The sequence below is a fragment of the Tympanuchus pallidicinctus genome, unplaced genomic scaffold, assembly GCF_026119805.1.
Source record: "Tympanuchus pallidicinctus isolate F22 unplaced genomic scaffold, pur_lepc_1.0 scaffold6, whole genome shotgun sequence".
In the NCBI taxonomy this organism is placed as follows: domain Eukaryota; kingdom Metazoa; phylum Chordata; class Aves; order Galliformes; family Phasianidae; genus Tympanuchus; species Tympanuchus pallidicinctus.
The window spans coordinates 43199617-43215350 of NW_026294780.1; the positions used below are offsets into that span (position 1 = coordinate 43199617).

A 15734-nucleotide genomic window follows, 5' to 3' on the forward strand; every position below is an offset into this window, starting at 1 on the left:
AATCCAGTACTTAATTTGTGGAGAAGGTACTTTAGGTATTTTCCTAGGATCTTAGAATGTCCCTGGTTGGAAGGGACCCATAAGGATCAACACTCAAAAATCCAACTGTATGCCTGGGAGTGTTGCGTTGTCCGAAAGCTTCTTGACCACTGACTGTGAGCACTGCCCTGGGGAGGCTGTTCCATGCCCATCACCCTCTCAGTGATGGTACTGTGTGAAAAGAAAGGAATGTCATAGAAGTATGAGTTGAGGAAATAAAACCTGACATTTTGTAAAATGGTAAGTATGTGTGATAGACAGCGATTGTTCCTAAAAATATATGATATATGCCACCCATAAGTGTGCGAATGCCGTGTGATTCACATCATTTTGAGCTGACCTATATTTACTGCTGTGTGTCCTCTGCAGACAATGGTATGTGCATTACTTAGTACAGAAGACTCTCTACATTAGTGTTAAACCATTAAAAAAATTACAGTTTTTGTTCTCAATTATATCTAATCCCAAGATACTTCTTATAAAGTTAAAAGAGTTATCAATGTTTCTGTGATTTGCCCAGAGAAGCTGTGGGTGCCCCATCCTTGAGGGCAATCAAGGCCAGGTTGGATGAGGCCCTGGGCAGCCTGAGCAGATGGGTGGCAGCCCTGCCTGCAGCAGGGGTTGGAGGTGGGTGAGCTTTAAGATGCCTTCCAACCCAAGCTGTTCTATGATAATGCTGTTCTACACTGGCATTTGATATGAGTGCATTCTGAATTGAAAGTTGTATTTTTATTGTATATGTCTGTATTTTGAACTGTAGCCATAGGTGTAATTAAGAAAGGCTATGCAGAGCACACTTTGTATTTTATATATTGTGATCCTGAAGCTTTCAAGGCTTTTTTTTTTTTTTTTCTCTGTGGATGACTTGCTCAACTAAATTACACATGCACAGAGTCTGCTTTCACACAGATCTTATGGACAAACCCAATTATACTGCTTCTTATTAGGGAAGCTAGTTAACATTTGTGCTTCAGCTGTTTACTGGTTTTGAAATTTGTCATGCCAGATGAATCTGTAATCAGATCTGTTGTTTTTTTATTTAATAACAGAATAGGTACAGCTTCACAAAGCTTGGGTGAGTTTCAGTGCGTTCACAGTAACACTTTTCAGTAGACACTAATTAAGACATGAATACTCATGTAGCAGAGCTCAGAAGTGCGGGGTTCTGGGTTTGTTTCTTAACAAACAAGCTCTGTAGGGAGTGTTCTGACATTAATGTACTGAGCTGCCAAACTTATGTTATGGATTTTTTGCTTGCTTGTTATAAAGTTACACCTTTAACCTTTAAAATTGAATCTTATGCTTTTGGACTCAGTTACCTCAAAACTTAGCCATTTCTTCTTTTAGTCATTGGTGTTTTTTTAAAAGAAGGTATTGGAAAGTTTTTTTAAAACAACTTTAGTTGCAGAAATTGGAGCTGTGACTTGATCCAGAGCTTGCGTGTCTTGAAAGTATTTTCAACATACTGAGAGCTTGTATCAGGGTTCAGAAATGATACACATGTGCCTGTGACAGGCACTGTAAGCTTCAGAGATGATGCACAGATGCCAAAGTCCCTGAAGCACAAATCTTATATGGAGTGGCTGAGGGATCTGGGATTGTTCAGTCTGAAGAAGAGGAGGCTCAGGGGAGACTTCATCTCTGTCTGCAACTGCATGTTGTGACAAGATGGGGGTTGGTCTCTGCTCCCAGGTAACAGCAGTTGAACAAGAGGTAATGGCCTTAAGTTGTGTGAGGGAAGGTTTGGGCTGGATATTAGGAAAAAATTCTTTTGAGAGTGGTGAGGCATTGGAAGAGGCTGCCCAGGCAGGTGTTGGAATCACCATCCTTGGAGATATTCAGGAGCCATGTAGATGTGGCACTTGGGGATATGGTTGCTGGGCATGGTGGTAATGGGCTAATGGTTGGACTAGGTGATCTTAGAGATCTCAATGATTCTGTGATTCAAAGAAGGCTATTTTTAAAGAAAATGGAACAAGTGTTTGGTCTGTGCTGTGGAATTTCACAGAAAAGACCCGGAGGAAGGTAAGGCTGAACGTAAAGCCATCCTTCACCCACCTCAGCTTGTCTCTCCCCTTGCCCCCTCCCAGCCACTAAGCAGTTCAGCAGCTCCTACCCCTCCCTATTCCTGGGCTCCATCCACACTGCTGGTTTTTGTCTCTGGCTTTGCTGTGTCCCCTTGCTCTTCTTGTAGAAGCACAGTCCTTCCTGATGGTGTAGCAGCAGTTTTCAGTGGAGGTGGTTGGGTGGGCAAAGCCATGGGAAGAAAGGGAAGCACTGGTCTTGCCAAACAGAGGGAAGTAAAATGTAATTAAGATATTTGAACAAAGAGAGCGCAGCAGCAGAGTACTGTGCAGTTGGCAAAGGAATTAGAGTTGGCTGAAAGAATGATGATCAAATTTAAGAAAAAAATCTGTCTCTTGCTTTATCTGATGCATCCTTCAGTCTACTGTTTGACTTGCTCTGCTTCATTTCTTTGTTGGTGACTTAACAGCAGAAGCTGGGAAGGTGTTCCCATTAGAGACGATAAGCAAAGCTGCTTTTTCACGTGGGCTAAGGAGAAAGATAGGTTTTTCTCCCTTAGTGTGTTGTTTATAGTGGATGATTCCTTAGGGCTGCTGAGGCTGTGCATCTTTTTCTTTTAACCTAATGCTGATTTTGCTTGTATTTAAGCATGCTTTCAAAGTTCAGGTAGCAATAATTTGTTTCTCTTTGCTTGCTGGGAAGTGTTAAGTGGATTAATTCAACAGCTTAGTGTGAGCTATGTGAGAGCAGATAAGGTATGCAAGCTCACCTTTTCAGCTACCAACAGCAGTGTGTAGTCTGACATGACAACACATATCCAAGTGCAGTGCTTCCTTGGAGCAGTTTCATTTCAGTGTCCCTTGCAAAAGCCCCTTGCTGGTTGTTTCCAAGACTATTTTAACAGAAAGGAGGTGGACATCCACAAAAAGATGACCTGCTGCCTGGCATTTTAGGTCTGATGGAAAAAAAAAACTTAAGAAATTGAAGCAGTGAGGTTTTCTAGGGACGTAGTCCAAATGTTTCCCAGCTTGCCGCAAACTGTTAAATTGTTTACAGTAAATTTTAACTGGAAGCTCTCTAGTCGAGCCAGATGCTGTGGCTGTTTGCAGAGCTACTGGGGGAGTGATGAGGTATCTGTGAGTGGAGCTTTAGAGGTGGAACTGCCTGCTTGGAGGCAGAGTGCTGGCAGCTGTAATTCCCTAAAGGCTGAATGAAGGGGAGCCTTTTTCTAGTTGCCACTGCAAGAGAAGAGGTAGCAGAGATGCTGTAGTTTTTTTCTTTTCCTTTGGGAACTTGTAACCAACTGTCTGCCTCTTTCCTTATAACTTGTCTTTAGCTACATGAGCAGCTTCATCAAAAGAACTGCAGAGCAAATTAAATAAGCTTGTACATCATCTGCCTGTTTACCAGTAATTCAAAACCTAGACCTTTGGAGAATTTGGTAAAGATGTGGCTTTTCTGTCTAAAAGATGCCTTCATAAAGTTGTTCTTTTTTGTTGCTCATAGTAAAATGTCACAGTGGTTGTGGATCTGCAGACACTGGGTTGAGGTAACTGTGGTAGCAGCTGAGCACCCCACAAGTGTACACCGCTGGTAGTATGGAGGAAGAGGAAAGGTAGAGGTAAAAGCCAGACAAAAGAATGTGTCCAAAGAAGGGCACTGAAGCTTAAGAGTGGTCTGGAGCACAAGCCTTATGAGGAATGGCTGAGGGAATTGGGATTGTTTAGTCTGGAGGAGACTTGTGAGGACCTTATTGCTCTCTTACAACTATCTGAAAGGAGGTTTAGGCGAGGTGGGTATTGGGCTCTTCTGCGTAACTAGTGATAGGATGAGAGGTAATGGCCTTAAATTGCACCAGGGGAGGTTCAGGTTGGATATTAGGAAAAACAACTTCTCAGAGGGGAGACTGGTCAGGCAGTGGCACAGGCTGCCCAGGCAGGCGGCGGAGTCACCGTCCCTGGAGGTGTTGAGGAACCGTGTGGATGTGGCACTGAGGGATGTGGTCAGTGGGCATGGTGGGATGGGCTGTTGGTTGGACTAGGTGATCCTAGAGGCCTTTTCCAACCTTCATGATTCTGTTATTCTTTGAAAACGTATGGGGTAAGGTAAGACATGCTTAACAAGCAGGGGAAAAGTGAAAGGAGTGATATAAAAGTGATCACTAACCACCTGCCACTGCTTGACTGATGCCTTGCCAGTTTCTGAGCAAAAGATGGTTAACTTCCCTAAGCCCCCTCTTGTCCCTTTCTTATTGCTGAGCATGACATTGTATGAACTAGAATGTCTCTTTGGTTACTTTGGCTCATCTGCCATATTTTGTCCTTTCCCTTGTGCACCAAGGGGTGAGAAACAGGGGTAGTCTGGGTGCTGTGCAAAGGTGCTGTGCAAACACTGTTCAGCAGTAGCTAAAATATGGCTGTGTTACCAGCATTATTTAGATCATAGATCTGAAACAGTACCATAAAAGCTGCTATGAGATAATTTAGCTCTATCTCAGCATGCTGAAAAGAAACGTGTAGCTTTTTGTTGACAGGATTCTCGAGTCCTTGTTTTTTATTACCATTTTTCTCAAAGCAGCAACAAGTGAGAACAGATTTGGTTTGGCAGGAAAATCTTTCATTTTAGAAATAGCTAGTAGTTAAGAATTTAAAATCTGTCTTCTGAAAGCCAAATCCAGATCATGTCTAACAAAGACACTTCGTTTTTTTATGAAGAGGTTTGGGAACTGAGCAAAATGGGTACAGGAAAGGAAGCTGCGTGTCTGAAAATGGAAGTGGGAAAGGAGGCTGCATCTTTACAAACATAATAAAAAGCCAAAGCATATTGTGATACTTAGGTGTGTTTTGTTTTGTTTTGTTTTAAGCTGTGACAGGATGTTTTTCTGTAAATGATGTAGCATAGCAAAATTGACATTAGAAGCTTGAAGTATCGCTGGATACTCCTTAGTCAGTTATATGCTGGAGAAAAAAATTTAATGATCATTTGGGGATTATAATAGTCATTTCTGTCTTTAAAATGTATAAATACCTGAAGGTAACTTGATTTTTATAGATCTGTTTTGTCTAGGTTTTTACATTAGGAAGTCAGATCTTGTCTTTCCTCTTATCTCCTCAGGCATCCAATTCTAATGTTGGAACTAATTGGTTTATGGTATCAAGAAAACTATTCATGTTGAAGTTTTTCCTAAGCAAGAAATTATTTGTAGCTTCAAATTCCAAGTATAGGCACATGCTTTCAAACAGGGTAGTTTATTCATGTTGGTGGGAGAGTGGGCAGTGCAGGCTAGTGAGGATGGACCAGAATTGTAGGACCGGCTATGCCAGAGGAAGACCCCTCAGGTACCTTTCCTGGGCTTCTTAGGGATGTCAGAAAGGAGAGGGGAGATTTTGGGTTTTTGGTGCACAGCACTCTGATGGAAAGGCTGACGGCGGGGGTGGGGGGGGAAGGGGGGGGGAGGGAAGTGGAGATTTGGGGTGATTAAAAATGAGTTCTGCCCTACCTTTCTCCTTCTGCAGGTGGGCAGCTGGCCTGCATGGGAAGTGCATGGTAGTGCAACACAGCTGGTGGCCATTTAGACATGGCAAAGAGCAGGCACTGATACTTGCAGGTCCCAGCTCTCTTCTTTTTCATTTCCATTGAAGAAGAGAGGAAATAGCCACTCAAATTGCAGGCTTTCCTATAAGCAGTTGCTGTAACTGAATGCTCACTCTCCCCAGCAGTCTGGACTGGGCTACAGTGCTCTGCCAAGATCTTTATCTGGAAGTCCTTTAAATTTGGGTAAGCTTAGAACTCTAAACTACATAATTTTCAGAAGGGTGTATATGGTGGAGTATTGTGCAGTTAGGGATGGCGCTTTTAATCCTTTCACCCAGTCTGAATGTAGTCAGCAGTGCTTCGTATACTTTGTTGCTCATTTGATGGATTGGATTTGTTGGCTTTGTTGATGGCTTAGGATAAACTGTTTTGGGAAGAGGCAGGAATTGCCAACATCTGGCTCTGCAGCAAGAAAAAGCCTTCAACCAACAATAGGGAGGATAAAATTATTCCCTGTGCTCATCTTGCTTTGTAATACTTTTTTTTTTTTTTGCATATATTTAAGATCATTTATGCATTTTCAGGAAGTCTGACCCTTCCCCAAAATGATGCAGCCATTTATTTTCTTTTCCAACTTACCTTTTGCGTTGTGTAGCACAGAAGAGGAAGAAGTGGTGCTGTATAATTGTCTCCTAAAGGATCGTTTTTAATAGCAACAATGAAATATATGTGCACAGTTATGTATGTAGTTAAAATTGTATATAATTCTTTCTGAGGGAATTCAGAAATAGCTAATGTCCCAGATCTCACCTTCACTCTGATTTCTTCTGGCATGTTACCTGATCTCTTCTTCCCTGTGTTCCTTGTCACCCTGCCAGTTTTCTTCCACATCTCAAGTCAGTGGGGAGGGTTGCCTGCATGCATTGGACTATACAAAAAGTGCTCTCACATTTTCTTTCTGCCTAGTTTTAGACCTGTTTGTTGCTGGAAAAAGCCACATATGTAACTTTCCAAATATAGAAATGCTCTGCGGTCTGCAGTTTTATTTCTTTAAAAACTGAGATGAGCTGCAAACAGATTTGTAGACATGTAAGAACCAATAAGGAAGGTTTTGTTTCCCTTATGGACACTGAATGATTGACTATGATGATTGAAGTATGGAGAGGACTGTGAAACATTGACATTTACAGAAATTGCAGATCTGCAGACTTCTCTGTGCTTTCAGCAGAGGTGAGTTGTAATAAGCAAGTGTTCATTTCTTTGCAGTAAGTACGACGGGCTGCAACAGGCAGTCCTGCTGAGGCATGGTGTGCCTGACAGCTGTGGAACGAGCTTTTTACCTGTGCTGGCTTGAACCAAGCCTCCAGGGTGGGCAGGGGGTACGCAGAGTGTTCCACAGAGCTGAGTGATCCATGTGAGGGCATGTGGAAGGAGAAAGCATCTAGAAAGGGTCCTTATTATCCCAGAGTTAGTAAAGAAGAAGGAAAAAAAACCAAAACAGCTGGTGATAGCAGCCCCTTATAACCTTTGTTAACAGTCACATTGCATAAGACATTCCTCTGGGCTAAGAAGGATGGCACATTTACACCATGTCCACAGTGTGGACCAGCAACCACCAGGGCCAAACTTCGTCAGCATCCTCCAGAAGAGTCTGTTAGACACATATGAACTTGATCAAAAATATCCATGACGTCAAGCAGGCCTTGTAATTTTCCTCACACTGATTCCATTAGAGCATCATTTAAAGTGGCTAATGTTAAGCATCTAATGCTAAAGGAAAGATATTCAATTGTATCACTCCTAAAATGCTGAAGTCTGTCTTACTTCATCTTTGCGTCACTTACTGTCACAACCTTGGCCCAAAAGGATTTAAGTACTTTCTGATACTAAACTCAGAGGGAAAAATGAGAGTTTATTCATCAGTTATTCCCATCTTGTCAAACAAAAAATCACATATTGATGTTGGTGGTTGGACTGGATGATCTTGAAGGTCTTTTCCGTGGTGATTCTGTAATAAGAAATTGTTACTTATTGCTGAATTGCTGTTCATATCATCTCGTGTTCTGTACTGGGGAAAAGTATGAGGAACTGAGAATCTTCGTTTATGGCTGTGATGCTTGTCTCAGTATTAAGCCTGAAAATACTTTCAAATGATTCATTGCTCAACCTTCAGCATACATAGTTGAAGATATCAACTTCAGAAAAGCCTAATAGGTTTCCTGAGCGTAAAATAATTGAGGTACTTTTCTTGAAATGCCAAGATTTCAGGACTTAAAAGCAATTACAAATCATATACTATACTAATAATCTGAAGTATTTTCTTCACGAAGGCTGACAAATGTACTTTGTAATGCCATTTCTATTCAGAATTTGTCCTTGTCCTTACGAGCAGGATTGGGCTCACCGTATATGGACTTGGTGTGCGCTAGGGTAACATTCAATGTCTGAAAGAGAACAGTCAGTGGTTCTACATGTCAGTGGCATGTTGCTAATTCTTATGTTTCAGACTATATGACAGGTAGCTTTGGGTCGTTGACAGGCTGTCATCTCTCTGATTAGTTAATGTGCTTTTTTACAAATGAAGTCGTTCTGTTGTAGTTGGGCAGTGCCAGTGGGAGGTGACCCACAGGGTGATGAGTTCCTGTGATCTTCATGGAATCTTCATGGAACTATAAAACCTTAAGAAAATGGTGAAGGGTCTGGAGGGCAAGACTTACAAGGAACGGTTGAGATTTCTTGGTGTGCTGAGCCCAGAGCAGAGGAGCTGAGGGGCGGCCCGATGGTGACTGCAGCTCCTCACAGGGAATGGAGGGACAGCACTGAGCTCTGCTCTGTGTGACAGCAGCAGGGCCTGAGGGAATGGCATGGAGCTGAGACAGGGGAGGGCAGCTGGGGGCTGGGGACAGAGTCTGCACCAGAGGGTGGTGGGCATGGAACAGCCTGCCCAGGGCTGTGGGCACAGCACGAGCTGCTGGAGTTCAAGGAGCATCTACACAACACTCTCAGACACAGGGTCTGATTTTTGGGTGCTGCTGTTTCTAGTTGGGAGTTGGACTCGTGATCCCTTCCAATTTGTGATATTCTATGATTCGATGAGATGTTTCAGCATCTCTTAGGAATACCTGTCTTTTGCCTTTCATCAACTCAGTTGTTGTGTAATTAATGCTTCTACTTGAAAGAAGTCCGAAAAGGCACAGCCCAAACCTAAACAAAGTATGGTTCAAATAAATGCAGACAAGTGGGCGGGAACCCATTTTGTTACATATATTATTTAATTTCTTAGCTTGATTTGGGTATGATTTTCTAGGACATCTCTGTACTTAGCAAAAACCAAAAAAACTATTACCAATGCAAGCTGGGGAAGGAAGGGATAGAGCCCAGCCCTGCTGAAAAAGACCTGAGGGTACTGGTGGACATGAGCCAGCAAGGTGCTCTCACAGACCAGAATGCCTGGGCTGCATCCAAAGCAGTGTGGCCAGTAGGGCAAGGGAGGTGATCCTGCCCCTCTGCTCTGTGCTGTGAGGCCTCACCTGGAGTACTGCATCCAGATGTGGAGTCCTCGGCACAGACTTCATAGAGCATATCCAGAGAGGGCCACAAAAATGACCCAAGGGATGAAACACCTCTCCTACAAGGATGGGCTGAGAGAGCTGGGGCTGTTCAGCATGGACAGGGGAAGTCTCCAGGGAGACTTGAGAGGGACCTTTCAGTGCTTGAAGGGGTGCTACAGGAAAGAAATGTACAGGCTCTTCAGCAGGGTCTGTTGTGATAGAGCAAGGGGAAGTGGTTTCAAGCTTAAATAGAGTAGATTTAGGTTAGATATAAGGAAAAAGTCTTTTACAGTGGGGGTGGTGAGGCACTAGAACAGGTTGCCTGGAGTTGTGGTTGATGCCCCATTCCTGGGGACATTCAAGACAAGACTGGATCAGGCCCTGGTACCCTGGTAGCTGTGCATGTCCCTGTTCATTGCAGGGGAGCTGGACTAGATGGGCTTTAGAGGTTCCTTCCAACTCTATGGTTTCTATGATTCTATCAAAAGGCAAAGAAGAAAACTTCCTTGCCATTTTCATGTATTAAAAAAAAAAAAAGGTGCACAGTTGTGCAGAGCCAGAGCTGTGTTTCTCACCTGTCCAAAGCTTTGAGCAGCGGTCATGCACTTCTGAAGTTCATCTGTCAGATGAGGTTGCAGAGGGAGATGCAGACCAACTTTGAGCAACCTCTCTTTTTGGACAGCAGTAGTATTGGCTCCTGCCTTGCTAGAACCCTGTGTAAATAAAATCAAGCATGAAAACTTTTTGAAACTGTTCTGTCTCAGCCTTACAATAATTTCTTTAGAAATGTCAAGAGCTGAAGCTCAATCAACACTTCTGATTAATACCTGCTTCTAATCTCTGAAACATTTGTTTTGTGGCGGAAGATTAATCAGAGGAAATCATCTATTCTGAAGGTTTATTTTAAAGTTTACCTTTGTTTTATTTTCTTGTTGCTGAGAGATCCATGAATTTAAAAGCCAATGAGCATCTCATTCAAATATACATATTGCCTTCATCTGTCTCCCCTTATGAGTCTGCTGCATGTTGACAAGTCCTATACAGTTATTTCCAACCTGCTTGAATATTTTCTCCCTTATTCAACTCTAGTCACAATGACAAATCAGAGTTGCAGAATAAAATGTATTTTACTGGGAAATAACCGTGGTGAATTTGATGCCATGCTGGTTACATGCTGTATTTCAGGGCAGAAGAGCTATATTTGATCCTTGGGGGTAGAAGAGAAAACTGCAGTATGCAAGCTGGTGGCTGATCTGTCATTAATTTACTGGCAGTTTTGGAAAAAAAAAATATCTGCATTGTCTTTATTTTTTTTTACTCCAGGTATCAGCATGAGTGTTTGCTCTTTCAACAGAAGCCGTGTGGAAAGTTTAAATCTTTGGATAAAGCTTTTAACTGTCACGCACATGCAAATTGTAATAAAGAGTACTAGGTAAAAAGCCACTGACTGCTCTTTTAAATCAAGGTCACCAGTGACTCAGAATGCCTATTGATTTTTTTTTTTTTTTAATTATTCCTACCGACAGTTTCAATTAAAATTCAGCAGATCCACTCTGAGAACAGCTAGTCTAAAATGTGTTGTAATATTTTTCATTTAATACTGCTTTTTAATTTCTTTTTAAGAAATGAGCACTTTAAAGTAGTATCTCTAACATGAAAACTTCAGTCTAAAAGATGAATATAATGTCTAATTCACAGCCTTTGTTACAAATTTGTAGTATGTAATTATTAGAATACATAAATATATATGTTTCATTAATTTTTTTTCAATCAACAGCTAGACAAATTAGAGAAGTCGAATGTATTTACCCAGACATACTACTTTATGAATATGGGAAAATTATGGCAGGATTTTGAACCTCTTCTGCCCTCCTCCACCATCATGGCCCCACTATACTTTCACTGTAAATAGTGTCTTTATGAACAAATTACCTTGATAAAGTGATTGCAGGGTATTTGTTTTAACCTTGCTATGCACTAAGCAAATTTCAGTGCTTCAGTACATCAACACTTTGGTAATTTGGGACCGTGTAGAGCCTGGAAATCTGGCAGAAGAAGGGCAATCATAGACTGTCATTCTGCAGGAGATTCTGAACACTTCAGAAAAGGAGTGAGAAGGGCAGCCATTAGGGAGAAGTGCAGGATGCATGCATTGAATAAATGCATATTAATAAAAAGGTTTGCCTCATGAGTCACTGTGCTTCCCATTTAAATTTCCATACGGACGTGTTGCAACTGCTGTGTTTGCTTGCGTTAAAAAGCAGTGCTGGGGGTGTCATGTATTTGTACTTCTCACTACAGCACTTGATCAGCTAGGAACAGGAAGAAAAGTCAGCACTGTACCGTTAGGCAGTTTTATGTAGATGAGATCTATAGATTGTAATTTGCAAACCACTGGCACAAGTAGAAGAGATTTTGAAGCACAACACTGGTATGTCTGAAATTTCCATCTGAGACACAAACGTTTGTAGGTGAAACATTTGTTAGTTGGTACATGTAGAATCATAGAATGGCCTGGGTTGAAAAGGACCACAATGATCATCCAGTTTCAACCCCCTGCTATGTGCAGAGTCACCAACCAGCAGACCAGGCTGCCCAGAGCCACATCCAGCCTGGCCTTGAATGCCTCCAGGGATGGGGCATCCACAGCCTCCTTGGGCAACCTGTTCCAGTGCATCACCACCCTCTGAGTGAAAAACTTCCTCCTAATATGTCATCTGAACCTCCCCTGTCTCAGTTTAAAACCATTCCCCCTTATTCTATCAATGCCCATCCTCATAAACAACCATTCCCCCTCTTGTTTATACACTCCCTTCAAGTACTAGAAGGCCATGATGAGGTCTCCCCAGACCCTTGTAGATCTTTCAGAACTTTTCTGTCATTTCACAAACTCAGAATTCCATTTTTACATTGTAGGATTTCAGCCTGTTTCCTAAGCATGCAGATTGTTTTTGTTTGCTTTGTGTATTGCGTTCTGGGGAACTGCACGTGTTATGTGTAACTCCACTGCCATCAGTCTTTGGAAGTCTCTGAGAAATGCAGTAGTTGTACACATACGGTTTTCTATTCTTCTAAAAATCAGCAGTTTGCAAGTTAAAATAAAAACACAGAAATGAATACTATGCCTAGCAAATAGTTTGGAGTGGAAAATGTCAAGAAAGAAATTGCTGGAATTCTCCTGTGCAAAGAGAAGGAGAGCAAAGATTAATTTATGGAAGCTGCACTGAAATGAGTGATGAAATTTCCTGTGCTGTAATTTTAAAATGCCAGAACTGGAGGAGCCCTTTAGCATTCAGCGGTATGAAGTTCATCACAGGTTCTAGGCTAAAGAGTTATCAATTATTTTCATGCTTAAATATCTAATTTATTAAGAATTTAGAGGGGGATTGATGCTACCATTATAAAGCATTTTCTTCCGAGAAAATGTGTTCAAGCCATATTTGCAGTATTCTGTCATGTAATTACAGAAGGGCTGATATTCTTTGGCTGTTTTCCTGAAGTAAGAACAAAGAATAAAGCCACACTACATAGCCAAGATTATATTAAAAAATAAAAATGAGGAGAAGAAGATTTGGAGAAAATATAGGCGTTTAGCTTTCCTGTAGTGTCTGTTCCTCTTTGTGGAAGTGAAACGTTTAGGAGACCTTTGATAATGAGATCACTAAAATCTTTAAAATTGTTGAATTAGATTGAAGACCAGAAGACAAGCTCCTGTGATAAAAACTTCTACCTTTATGAGCTAGAATGGTGGTAAAAAATGTTCACCACTCATTTAACTTCAGATTGATTTACTTTCAAGCTAAGAAGAAGACACGCTTCGTTTGGACAGAAGGCATCAATGTACCTTCTGATTTAGAAATCTAGAATACAAGGCACTGTATTGTACTTCAGGATAATAAAACTATAGAACAAATGACATGTTTGCAAAAATTCAAAAGGAAACAGGCAGATACATATCTACATACATATGGGACAAAACTACACAGTTCAGCAGTACCAGCTATATATGAAGGAAGATTGATTTTATTTCCTATTTACTGTACCTAGAAATGAACTTAACAAAGTGTATTAAACCTCTGCACTTTTCCTAATCTTTCCCAAACCATACTCAAGGTCACCATTTGTCAGCAGTTTCTTTGAGACATGATTGTGCATTGGTTTGAACCTGTGTGGATTTCTTTGTCTTCGTGTCTTTAAAAGTACACTTCAAATGGTTGTTTGTTCTTTGATGCTTTATTATGGCAAAAGAAATCTTTATTTTTACATTAAAATATCTAAGAGGTCATTTTCACTGTTGTCTGAGTATTGATAGAAGTAAATTAAAAGCTTTTCCAGCCCTCAGTTGAGTAATCTGGGAAACTTTACATTCATTTCCATTGATTTTGATCATTTTTAAAAGCAAGGGCTTTTATTACACGTGTCAGACTTTTGAAGTCTCTGTTCAGACAGAACTTTTAGTATCATCCCTTCACAGTTGCTTGGTTTTCAGTACTTCAGTATCTTCAGTAACATCTAATGTCCTTGCTTTCCTCAAGCAAAAAGAGCAGGAAAAGGTTCGAAAGAGTGAATTATTTGTTTGCAGCTCACCTCTGATAAGAGATGGTTCATACTTGCAGATTTTTATAATTCATTTTGCTTGTGTGCTTGTGCAAAGTTTTTATTAATTCTATTTTTCTTTTCTTTTAAAGATTTCAGATAGAGGAATCTTCTAAACCTGTAAGGTTATCACAGCAACTGGACAAAGCAGTAACCACCAATTATAAACCTGTGGCTAATCATCAATATAATGTAAGTAGCTTTGAATACTTTCACTTTTTCTCCTAAGCAGGCTCCAGGCTCCACAATTGCAGTGCTGCTGTCATCACTCCAGTCTTTCTGTAGCCCTGTTGCTCACAGTAGGACACAGCGTTTGGAAATCTTCCACGTTATGTTGTTTCTCCCAAGGTTTTTCTTCTGGGAATCTTCCTTCTGCCTCAAGAGCCACATCACCTTTGGGGTTAAGGTCTGCCCATTCTTACCTTCTCGTGTTACCTGCTAGAAGGCAGACTGCCTTTACCCAAACAATCTCTAATGTCTTGATTGTGTTCTTCCTGTAGTCTTTTTTTTAAATATAAAGTTTGGGGATAAAAAGCAATTCTGTCTTAGTGCAATAAAACACTCCTTTGAGACAAATAAAATACCACATGGAGGTGGGTAAAAAAGACATGAAATGAATCTTTATTTTCTAGTCCTTTGCTGGAACTGAGTAGGAAAGAATAACAGCTGGTAATTTTTCACAGTTTCATACCTTCATAGTACGTGTTATTTGCATCATTAGCTTTGTCAATATTACACCCACGCTGCTGTTCCAGATCAGTTGATGTACATACAAACTATAATGTCCTTTTCCTTAAAGATCCTCCTTGAGTAATTTGTATGTATGCATATATAATCACTGTTACTGTTGAATGTGAGGAATGTTAAGTCATGCTAAAAGTGAGTCAGTGTGTTAGTCACTTAAACTTTTACACTTTTTATTAAGATTTTGTTTACATAAAACAAATGACAATATACTGGCTGATATTTAAGCATTATTCTGAAATGTCTATTTCTACAGAACCCAAAATAATCATTTCTCTCCCTCATGGGACTGTTCTGTAGTAGTTACTGTTGAAAGTCTGATCTATAGATAGACGATCGTAGCAATGTAACTATTTCAGTTAGGGGAATGACATTTAATCAAAATAGTCACACTGTTATATCCTGCTATGTAATTGCAATTTCATATGAGTATAGTCTTGTGTAAGGTTTGAGCAATATAACCAGGATTTCACAAGGCCTCTTAAAAAAGTTATGGTTTTCTTGTGTACTAATTGTAACTCAGTCATCTTCTTGGGAGTTCATGAGGAATGAATGAACACCTACTGAAATAAGAAAGGATAAAACTTCCTGAAGGGAGAAGTGATAGAATATTAAGTGGGACATAGATATGACTGTTCCATGTACTCCTAAATGAACATGCAGATGGAAGGAAGGAGAAAAATTACCTGTAGAGGGGAAATAGTGACAGCTTGTTTGACTACCAGTTCTGTCTTTAGTAAGTGATTGCTTTTTCTGCAAAATAAATACATCTACCTTTTCCCTAGAAGAATTTGCTATTCCATTAGAATATATGCCGTGATTACAGCTTAGCTTTTCTTCTCTGAGGAAGGGACCTTCATTTTCTCTGTATCTACAAGTGGTGCTTATGTCTACACGGTTGCAATATTAATGCTCTTGCAGCTGCTGGAATCTTTCTGTGACTTAATTATTGTTCATACTACAGCAGAAAAGTTCTCTAGGCCCTGCTGGGCCGTCCCTCCATCACTTTCAGATCACTTCTTTCAGCAGAAACTGGATAATATGTCAGTCATTATACATGCAACAGACATAATTATTTTAAATATAGTTAGTGTAAAATAGAGCATTTATGACCTTGCAAGAACAAAATAACTGATTTTATCCTTTTGCTGTCCTGAAGTACGGAGTCATTTTTTAAACACAAAGTGAGAAGAGTTTTGTTTGAGAACTCCCTGTTCACCTTTTCTCTTTCTTTGGAGGTTGGTA

The 15734-nt window shown here is 40.6% G+C and overlaps 1 protein-coding gene across 1 annotated transcript in view; it reads left to right on the forward strand.

Moving 5' to 3' along the window:
- GTF2F2 (general transcription factor IIF subunit 2) overlaps positions 1–15734 on the forward strand; it is a 95835-nt gene that overhangs the window by 63238 nt on the left and 16863 nt on the right. Inside the window, exon 8 of the mRNA XM_052705660.1 lies at positions 13838–13937. Within this exon, the coding sequence (XP_052561620.1) occupies positions 13838–13937 (100 nt within the window). The remainder of the gene's footprint in view (positions 1–13837; positions 13938–15734) is intronic.